This window comes from Anneissia japonica, unplaced genomic scaffold (genome assembly GCF_011630105.1).
Source record: "Anneissia japonica isolate Jap-2015-1 unplaced genomic scaffold, ASM1163010v1 scaffold288291_len444093_cov181, whole genome shotgun sequence".
Taxonomy (NCBI): domain Eukaryota; kingdom Metazoa; phylum Echinodermata; class Crinoidea; order Comatulida; family Comatulidae; genus Anneissia; species Anneissia japonica.
The window spans coordinates 8,506-19,175 of record NW_022731168.1 but is presented as its reverse complement, the minus strand read 5'-3'; the positions used below and the strand labels follow the sequence as shown (position 1 = coordinate 19,175).

Genomic DNA, 10,670 nt, shown 5'->3' with positions numbered 1-10,670 from the left:
GTAAATTTCTAACCGGGAAAATAAATACCCACTCTGACCCAAGACCCCTGTTACGCGCCTGGTGTTAGCGCCAATGTGTGCCCTTGTGGGGACAGGGGATGTGCACCCTCTGAAGCTGGAAACCTTGTTTGCAAAATAAATTTATGCAATTTGCTATTATAGGCCTAATCAATAAATTCCTCATCAACCGATATAACCTTAAACATTCTTGGAATTGACATAACATTACTGATGTCGTACACACCCTTCAGTGTGAAATGTGGCTCTCTTTGCAAGCACATCTAACATCTAAGGAAAGAAGAGCTTAGATTGGTACCAGATAAAACAATTTTGTCATCAACATTAATACATTATGCTAATTTTCATCTTTGTAAGCGCATAAAAGACAGTGCAAATTATTTCTGTGACAGTCTTTTGAAATGTGTAAAGCTCCATATTATCCCATACATAGTCAAAATATTGGGGAGTGGGATTGATACAATGGACCATCCCCCCACCCCTTGTCAAATATTTGGGGGGGTATATATCCCCATCCCCCACCCCCACCGGGATATACGCCTATGTTGATATCGCTTTCCTACTGTCAACAGTATTTCAAGATAATGAAAACCTGTTGTCACCAAAGACAAAAAAACGAATTTGTTAATGTATACTTAGCTAATAAACCCGCAGTTTTGGGTTATAAGAAGCATAATCTACCAAGAAATAACCTGGTTCCTTTCGTGAAATTGACATCAATAAACAAACAATTCTCGGGAACATACTACTCGCCTATTCACCCCCTCAAATTCACACTCAAGTAGTTAAAAATCGCTTCAAATCACCTTATTTTGTGAGCTAGGGGCCCCTCCCCTAATCATCGAGGCCCCCCTCCAATTCACCTTTTCACCCCTCATCATCCCCTCCAATTCACCTTCGCACCCCTCATCATCCCCCTCCTTTCAATTGTGCTTATCATTAATGAATCTCGAACAAAAGCGCCTCAATATACCGCGAAATAGTATTTATTTATTACAAATTTAGACAATTATTCTATAAGAAGTTGGAGATTTTTCATAGGTCGTTTTGATTTGTTGACTTGCTGATGGATAGTGAAGATACCTTCTAAATGCAATCAAAGTGGGTTGGTCTCAAAGTATCTGTTAATAGAAATGGCATATAGGTCACAAAATTGTTTTAGCATTCGGTGTTAATATTGCATGGGGGGTGCCATTTCTACTGTAGATGCCAGTACTGGAGACCCATCAAAATTATCTATATGTCTATCTCCTCCTCTTGGGTGTTGAGAACCATTGGTGCAGATAAGTCAGCTTTACAACAGTGATGCCATCTTTATCATAAACACAGATACAAATTGTCTTTTCCAGTACTGACAAAAAAACTACACTATGCTTACTATTTACAACATCAGCATCATCATTGTCATAATTTTTAAACCAAAGATCACAATACAATGTCCTGTACAAGTTTATGTTAATTTATTAATTCAATTTTTCTTTTTCGTATACAGTACCTAAAATGACAAAGTATTGAAGACTAAGCGAGTTTCTAACTCTGGTGTTTATTTTTACAGATTCTGTCTGGGTAGAAGCAGTTGGCGCAACGGTTGTAGCTCGGACTCTCAGCCTTGAGGTCAGGGGTTTGAAACCCTCACTGTGCAAGTCGCTTGTGTTCTTAGGCAAGACACTTTATCTACGTTTGTCTCTCTCCACCCAGGTGTATAAATGGGTACCGGCATATGCTGGGAAGGTAAAACAGACTGCAGTGCGGGAGGAGTGGCGAACCCCCCACAGCCTTGCACAGTCTGGCTCAAACGCTAAAGTAAGAGAGACGGGCACTCTGACCTGCTTCAGGTTTTGAACCTTTACCTTTTTTTTACAGATTCTATTATGTCATCATATGAATGAAAATAATGATCTAGCATGGAGATGAATTAATGGAATTTATAGATTCTATAGAAATCAAGACAAAATAAAATTTACAATTTGGAATATGATCACTTGAGGCCTATCTAGAATGTCAAGATATCCCTGGTCAATGGTGTAGCAAAGGCACAAATGTAGGTCTCTAGATTATAGATTAGACCTCCACCAAGCAAATTAACTAGGAATGGTGATTGATTTTTAAAGCAAAGTTGTAAATCATACACTAGATGATATTTTTTCAGGTTCAAAAATATTTTCATGAGCTAATCTTGCCCTTGTGCAGTGATTTCTATCTAGCAGGTTTTACAGCTATACTTTCTAACTGATGCACATTTCTACTGATGTCAAAGTACAGACTTCAGTAACATGTTGATAGGTGTCTTGTATTTTAAGTAGTGTCATAAGTTTAGCGATGTAGATTCACATATCTTCGACCTTAAGCCAGACAATGTAATGAGTAATGCCTCCTGAAAAAATGAACAAAATTTAGGTTAATAAACTATTAGTTAGTTTTATAAAATAATACAAATAAACATGTAAAAGTTGCCTGCACATACCTCTGTCCGGATTGTTCTGCTTCCTTGTTTTGGACAGGTGTTCAGGTAGTAGTCAAACAGGTGGCATGGGTCATCTACATTCAGGTCTGAGTCTACATCAAGGGCAGATTCCAGGCCCTTCAGTCCTCCAAGAACAACAAGTAAATGACTGCAAGAAAATAAATTACACTCGTCAGAATATATGGTGCTTTCAAAATGCTACTTGAATGTGTCTTCTGAAAACATTCCATAAAAATGAAGCTATGTAAACTGATTAAAACTATTATTAATGTCAATATTACTGCTGACATAAAAAATAATAATAGCATAAAATATGATGATGACGATGACAATGACAATAATTTTTAATAATGCACTTAATAATAATAATACTATTATTGTAAACTTAGTTTGTAAATTTTTGTAGTGATATTTAGATACCATCATTGCCTTTAAAAATTGCTTTCAGTTCAGTCCTTCAAGACATGTCTCCTTTAGGTCACTATTTTCAGACACTACCCACAAAACATTGTTAAATGGCATGATCCACTTTATGACACTATTGTTTATTATTGTTATAAGCATTATATATAAAACAAAAATTAAAACATATTGGACTCACTTGAATTTTGGTAGTTTGAACTCATCTATATTTGCTCCCTTATCAGAGGTTCCTATGGTTTTGTCATAGCCATTAGGGTAGGGGCTTTGTGTAAAGACTGCCCCTAGGCTAGGGGCAAGTCTGACAGTGTACCCCCAGTAAAGGCCAGCCTCAGACCTTGGTAGTGATGGAGAAACCACTTGGCCAGAGTAATATTTCAGCTCTGCCAAAGAAAAAGAGGAAATGTTAAAACACACTATTTTAGCAAATATTTGGTGGTTAATATCATAAGCCACGTTTGCACTGGATTAATTTTGACTATAATGAAGGGCAACTCTACCTTGGTTAATTGATCTGCTGTTCACACTTAGATATAAATATGCAGTATGTTTAACATAAAAAGTGAATAAATACTTTTTATGTTAGTCAAACCTATTTTGGTTAGGTGATTTCGGCGCATGCTTGCCAAGGGTATCAGAAGATCCCTTCTACAGTTTGATTCAGTTCCTTGTTGGGAATCCTGTCTTATAATTATTTTATTTTTACGTTATTCAATGAGATCTAGTCCATGCTTTGAGTGCTTTGAGATGCTGGTGTAAGGTTCTTGAGATTCCGACCTCTATGCACGGCAAAGACTGCGTCGGCCACTGAATTCATCTTCGCACTCAGGGTGCAATTGACCATGTGATGCTGTTTGCTGACTGTTGGTTGCAGTCTCACAGAGCATCCATGTGTCATGTAAAGTTGCATTCCATGTGGAATCACATCAAGTGACAACCATTGGGACAGTGTCCAGACTTAACAACAGAGCAAACTTTCACTACTACTTACTGTCATTTTGTTCATTCTGTTTTAACTTTACAGTCACTCGGATTCCTGGACTTAATTCCTTGTCAACCCTGGCTTCCTGCAAAATACAACGCCACAATCAAAGTCAACACCACCAAAAACATTGCAAGATAGTAGTAATTGAATATAAGAATGCACTGCAAGTGTAAAAGACAACAGGCCCTGAGAAGGTTGCACCAGATTTTTTGTCATTTGGAGTACTAGTGACATTCTTATTTCAGACTAAAAAAAATTATCACTTTAACATATTCTTCTTCTTTACATTCATGGCTTGTTCAAGCCACAAATCAACAGAATTAAAAGGCATGGGCTTTCTGAAGCTATTGCTTCTGAGTCGAAATAAACATTTACACGCATAAACAAATGCTGAATGAATATTCTGTCATGCTAAATCTCATCTATACTATATAAAAAAAAAATACAGAATGTGTAGAAGCAAAACTACAACTGACCTTTAACATGCCAATGTTAACATATGATCCAGGGTGATCTTTGGAAACAGGACGCTTCACAACAACACCTTCACGGTATTTACACCATTCCTGCATCCGAAGATGATGGGGGCAGTCAAGTGGATTTAGCAAACCTATTATAATAGAGACCAAAAATTACAGTATAACACTAACTACAACTGTCAGTACTTTTATAGTGGCAAAATCCATCACACTAGCAGTGATGTTGGTGCATACAATAATGGCAAATGTGTAAATAAAATAAAAGAATTTACAAAAAAGTAATCTTTCACAAGGAAATGATGACGACTTATGAAACTTTTGTTCGGAAATTTGTTTCTATCCAAGTAGTGGTTGTGATTGTGAAAAAGTTATAATTTTCTAGAATATCACTTACCTGCATACTGTAGGTCTACATGTTTCGGGAAAAAATGTTTCCGTAAATATCTAAAAAAATTGTAAAATATGTACATTAATGCAGCTGCACATTCATGCATTCTGCTACTTTCATAACAAACTACATTATTATCAAAAATAATATTTACTACATTAAATGTGAAATTTATCTTCTTGATATGCTTTTCTTAGCTATAAAATTTATCATAATTACTTGTTATGATCTTCATTCACTCATTTACATCATTAAAATTACACACAAAGTCTTACACACATTGATATAATTTTTTTTTCCTTACTGTGGACATTCTAGGTACTGTAAGATTCTTGCTAGTTGGATGTTGGGATTGCCTTTGTTGGTAATGCCTTGAAAGGTGTCTGTATCACTAGACATAAAAAAATGAATACAAAAACCAATCAAAGCCTTTTTAGCAGTTGGCTAAACTGGTGGTAGCTACTGCATGTGCGATAACCAGTGGAAATCTTTACATGAGCTAGGTCCCAGGTTCAATTCCAATCGCTGCTTTCTTTGCATTCCATTAGGAGGGCTTGTTTCAAAAAGCACACCGTCTATCAGATGGGACATCTTTAAGCTTTCAGCCCTGTGTGTAATATGGCCCATGTGAATGCAGGGGTCCCAAGGCTTTGCAAGTCACAGGAGTCATCCAGCAATTGGGACGGACTCCTGCACAAGGAAAAGAATATAAAATGTACTCTTAATACAGATTAGCAATAGAAACTAAACTTTTGTTCCTTTTTACTAAATATAAAATAATTATAACTCACTTCATGCTGGTACCACTCTCATCAAAAACGATAACTTCATCAACATTGAATACCACTACAGCTCGAGCAATCTATACAAGATGGAAGCATTGGATACATAATTCAGAAAATAGACAGAAAAACTTTGGGGATGGGGATGTCTGCAATTTGGGAATACATTTGTGTGTGTATATGTAAATTTGATAGTTAAATCAGTGGGTGCTAATTAGAACAAATTTGTCTTATACACTAAACAGCAACAACAACAAAAATAGCAACAATAAAAACTAAGATTACAATAATACAAAATAAAAAATATACTAAAAACAGCAACAACAATAACATAAACAGTGGCAATCTATGTTTCTGCACCAAAAGTAATTTCATGGAAAAATGACAGCAGTTCGTCTGGGCAAGAGTTTCTAACACTGAGTATAAGTAGGATAAGGATAAAAAATGATGTATGCTGGGGGTACTGACGCATTTTCCTCCCCTACGATGTCAAATTAATTGCGCTATTAAAGTGGGTTAATAGAAGTTTTCACTGGAATAAAGTTTTAGTTCCACATTCTCAATCCTCAGCAGATACTAGCCTACGCCTCTGAAATATCTATCAATGATTGAGGTCACACATATTTATGCTAGTTTTTACCTGTCCGGCTAAGTAGGTCCTTAGCTCAGGAGACTGAGCATTAGAAAGAATTGATCCTGGAACAGCAACACTGACAGTCCAATCACGGCCTGGAATACAAAAGTAAAACAGTGCAAAATATACTTGGACTGCAGTGTAGTTCCAGTCAGATGATTGTCGTGATGAATGACCTTTCATCTTATGAATACTAAAGAAAAATATGCTATGGTTATATTTACAGAATGGAAAAGAGTACTTTATAACGAATTAGTTAAAAGTGTTTGTTGGTCCTGTCTCAGAGAATCAAACTTTACTCCACATACAGTAGCTGATACTTCTGAGGGTATAATGTGAACTTTATATTAATGCTTTGTTCTGTTGTGAACTAAAATAAAAGATTTTTAATTTTTTGTTTGACACTATAGCCTCAAAATAGTACACGTGTATATCTTGGTTTAGGAAATAGAAATTTGAAATTACCAAACAGAAGTTCTTTCTACATTATAAATATAGAAACATTTGGGAATATACAAATACAAATACGAATAAACTTGATTGTAATCAAATTAATGAAAATACATGATTTTGTTTTACAAATACATTTTTTTCTAAATGGAATAAAAGTACACTAAAAAACAATATCAATACAATATACTGAAGCAACAAATTATCTGAAAAGAATGTTCGACAGCGCACCGAAAGTTGACCAAATTTGAAACAAACCAGCATGAATTAAAAATGTTTTTGAGCTTAAATCAACTTTAAAAACAAGAATTGTATAAAATGTACTGTTTAAATAGTAATATCTAAAAAAATGTATTGTTTAAATAGTAATATCTAAAAGTATTGTTTACAATATAATTTTTTTGATGAATAAATGAATAAAAATGCAAACAGCAGGTATAGGGTGTAGACTTCTTACTTTGTTCCTTCTCTTCATCCTGAGGTACTTCACTTTCCTTCTTTTTTGCCTCTTCATCTTGTTTCATCTTCTTTGCAAGTTTTTCTTCTAAACGTTTCTTTTTCAATATTCTTTCTATAAAGATTAATTTAAAATACAACAGTAGTATGGCATCAGATTCAATTATTACATGATGATATGCTGTACTATAAATGGGAACACTGTAATTTTGACGTAGCGAAGTGGTAACAAACAGTGGAAAGCATAATATCACAAGACGGAACACGTTAAGAAGAAGGATACTATGGAAATATCAAAATAGTTTTTTAAATACTATACTGGACAAGTTCTTTTCTATATTAAATTTAATTAAAAAAAAAAAAAGAACAAAGGTCAATATTATATTGTTTTGTCTAACAATCTGTCCACACCATAAATTTTTCATTGACAAAAAACTGTTGTATGCCTATATATAGATATGCATATGTTCATAATGTGATGTCATCATGACCATATTTAGGCATATCACACATTCTTGAAAAATATGATTTTATAGTCCAGACAGGGCTTGAGAATACCTACTTTTTCTTTTCAATTCTGTCCATTCTTTGCCCTGTAATGTAAATAAAATAATATAAAATTACTTAATTAAATATATGTTTACAACAATAATTATCATTATTAGTATAGGATTGAACATAAAATGCACTAATTAAGCTGCAAACATTATGGACTTATTCTCAGGGTGCTGAACATATGTTCGATACCTGTACAGTATGTGTTTTGATACTATGATGGGTTAATGTGGAGCGCTAAGAGGCCCCTAGGTATGAAACGCTATATAATTGTAACATTATTATTATTAGTGAAACATTGCAGTATGATGTTGTTACATACCGTCAATTTCTTACTCTTATTTAAATCCATATTGCGCAATCTGAAATGAAAAGAAGAGTAGAATTATTACCTTTAAAACTGTACAAATAGATGTAGCTTAAAAAGCCTGTAGTTGAAAATATTCATTATTTTTATAGATCATAATTTTTTAATAATTTAGAAAAAAATGAAATGCACATTTTATTTGAAAATATACTATTTTGTAGCTTTCTATGCTCACATATTTTAATTGACTTAAATTGTGATGTTTTTGTTATAAGTTTCCAAAAATGATAAGGCACTTAAAGATTTTACTACTACTTACACACTATTGTTATACCATCATTTAGAACTTTTAATTTAATAATTTTGTACATCCAAAATGTGATAGGCTATGGCCTAATATTGACAGAGTGTGTTTTCTTCATTTTGCGTGCTCCTTATACCAAATTTGCATTGAAATGCAGACTTAAAATATAAGGCCCTGATGCAAATATTAGGCCTGAAAATCTGCCAGGCATTTTGAAAAATAAGGCCCAATTTCCACACAAATTTTGAAGAAAATATCATTGCCTAAATGTCTCTCAAAGCTAGTATTACGCAGTAACTACGACTGTGCAATTCTAGCATTTTTCCACACAAATTAAAACTTCAGTATTTAATTATGTGTCACTGGTGAATTAAAGTACTCAACAGTATGGCAAATGTAGGCCCATAGGCCTAGTCCCATTACATATGATTGTTTGGAAATCTTGGGCCTAGTCTAGGCTACTACTACTATTAGGCCTACTATGTGTTTTAAAACCTTTTTTAAGTTATGTACTATTGACTGTGTTTTAAAAATAATTATGTCAAAATAATCGTATATAGGTAGGCACTGGTCATTTGGGTTCTACTACTACTATATATTTCTACCTACATACTACCACTATTTAGGCTAGGCTCCTACTGTACTATACGGATAGACGTACCTGCTGAGGGCCAAGCTAATCTAAACTGGCATACATAGGGCCTAGGCCCTAGAGGCCTCCAGGAAAGGGTTTTAGCTAGGACTAGCTAGGCTCGGCCCTAGGCCTAGAGCATGCAGAAGGCTAGACTGGCGCCTAGCCTAGGTTTTAACTTTCTCTGGACTGCTCAAATTTTACATTTTTGTTAGTATTTTATTATTAAAAACAGAACTCCGTGAAGCCCACCTCTAACAAACTGCGATTAAATCAAACGAAAACAAACACATCTGCACATGTGAATTAATGAGCAGACGACATTTTCAACAAACCAATAGAGGGCACCATTGCTCATATCATCTTTATCAGAGTGCATTTTGATACAAGAGAAGAGGAAACGTTTTGAGAAAAATATATATATATATAAAAAGCTTCATGTCATACAAAGCTCCGGCGTACAGAGGGTCAATGTAATATTATTATAGTTGTAGTAATATAAACAATAATAACAATACTGATGATGATGATGATAATCAGCTATGAAATTGTATTTCATATTATGTAGGCCACAAATAATAATATCAAGCCATTTCCCCTTCCCCTGAATAGTTTGACATTGTATCCAGATCGCATGATATCCCTAATTGTATTACCATCCATCTTAAATTTGTATATACCACAAACAAACATTCTCTTCTCTTCATTATCTACTCCAACTGAGATGAACACGTGGACTGAACATAAATCTAAATTCAATATTTATTCCATGCTTTCTGATTTCTGCACACCCCTGTGTTACATAGGAACAGGTTGTTTGGAAAGCTTATTTTGTGTGGGCTGAAAATAGATAAATTCTGCAAATTTAAAGGTATTCTTATACCAACATATAATTTTACTTTATTTAAATTCTGCTTTTGATAATAGGTTGGAAAAATAATTTTAATGATGAACAAATACTCTGAAAATACTGGACTTGATGCACATACAGTTCGCCCTCCAATTCGAGACCACCATTGGGACCTGAAAATTTGGGGTGGTCTTGTGGTTGGTCTCCAATTAGAGGGCTAACTTTGTGTTTAAAAGGTTGAAGATTGTTATTTTGGTCTTTGGAAAAGCGGTCTCCGATTTAGGGGTCTCGGAATACGATTTAAGTACTGTGTAAATTGAGTGACATCTACAAATTTGATGTATCAGTTACTATTAATAAAATAACTAATCTTTCCAAAAAATAATCAGACATAAAACAATAGTACTGTTTTAACAACTTTATAAATTATATTCCGCATGGCAATAAACCCGCCGAAACATTCACACCATCTATTTACAATGGTGGAATCACAATCAATTAAATTTTCAATTAAATTTAAATTACATTTACAGATAATGTAATAAAATAATGAAGTGGTCCTATATTTCAGCTCTTAGCACATTCAAGTCAACATCAGGCCATCTCAATACCCAGTTTTCATTGAAACAAGAGTTTATACAAAGGCTCTATATTGCAGCTTTATTTTCCGGTCACTTTATAAGGCTCATAGAGTTTCACCTCATGGTTCATTTTGAGTCAAAATGACTAGTCGCCCAAAAAAAATGGCTATTTGTCAAAAAATTGGCCATTTCAAAGCTAACTTGAGTCAAAACATCAGGTGACCTAATGCTTCAACTTCATTAGAAACATAAGGCCAACTCAGTGTGAAACACCAGGTCAGTAAATAGTCCTATCTTTCTGACGTGGCTTAGGATTTATGTAGGCATGATGAAACTCTAGCTAATGTAGTTTTTCTCAAATATTTA

General features: G+C 34.3%; 1 protein-coding gene across 2 annotated transcripts; it reads right to left on the bottom strand.

The window, feature by feature from the left end:
- Positions 1-1,461: 1,461 nt before the first annotated feature.
- Positions 1,462-9,209, bottom strand: LOC117115220 (putative methyltransferase C9orf114). 2 transcript variants are annotated; one of them, XM_033258924.1, is made up of 13 exons: positions 9,126-9,209; positions 7,954-7,993; positions 7,639-7,669; positions 7,078-7,191; positions 6,177-6,265; positions 5,546-5,616; positions 5,059-5,145; positions 4,761-4,810; positions 4,364-4,497; positions 3,894-3,969; positions 3,084-3,285; positions 2,483-2,630; positions 1,462-2,392 (listed from the first exon to the last, which is right to left on the bottom strand). In XM_033258924.1, exons 2-13 carry the CDS (start codon positions 7,981-7,983, stop codon positions 2,324-2,326), a joined length of 1,101 nt encoding a protein of 366 aa, XP_033114815.1. In that variant the 5' UTR covers positions 7,984-7,993; positions 9,126-9,209; the 3' UTR covers positions 1,462-2,323. The 2 variants fall into 2 exon arrangements, with proteins under 2 accessions (XP_033114815.1, XP_033114816.1); XM_033258925.1 differs by lacking the exon at positions 9,126-9,209 and adding an exon at positions 8,904-9,120.
- Between the last annotated feature and the right edge of the window lie 1,461 nt (positions 9,210-10,670).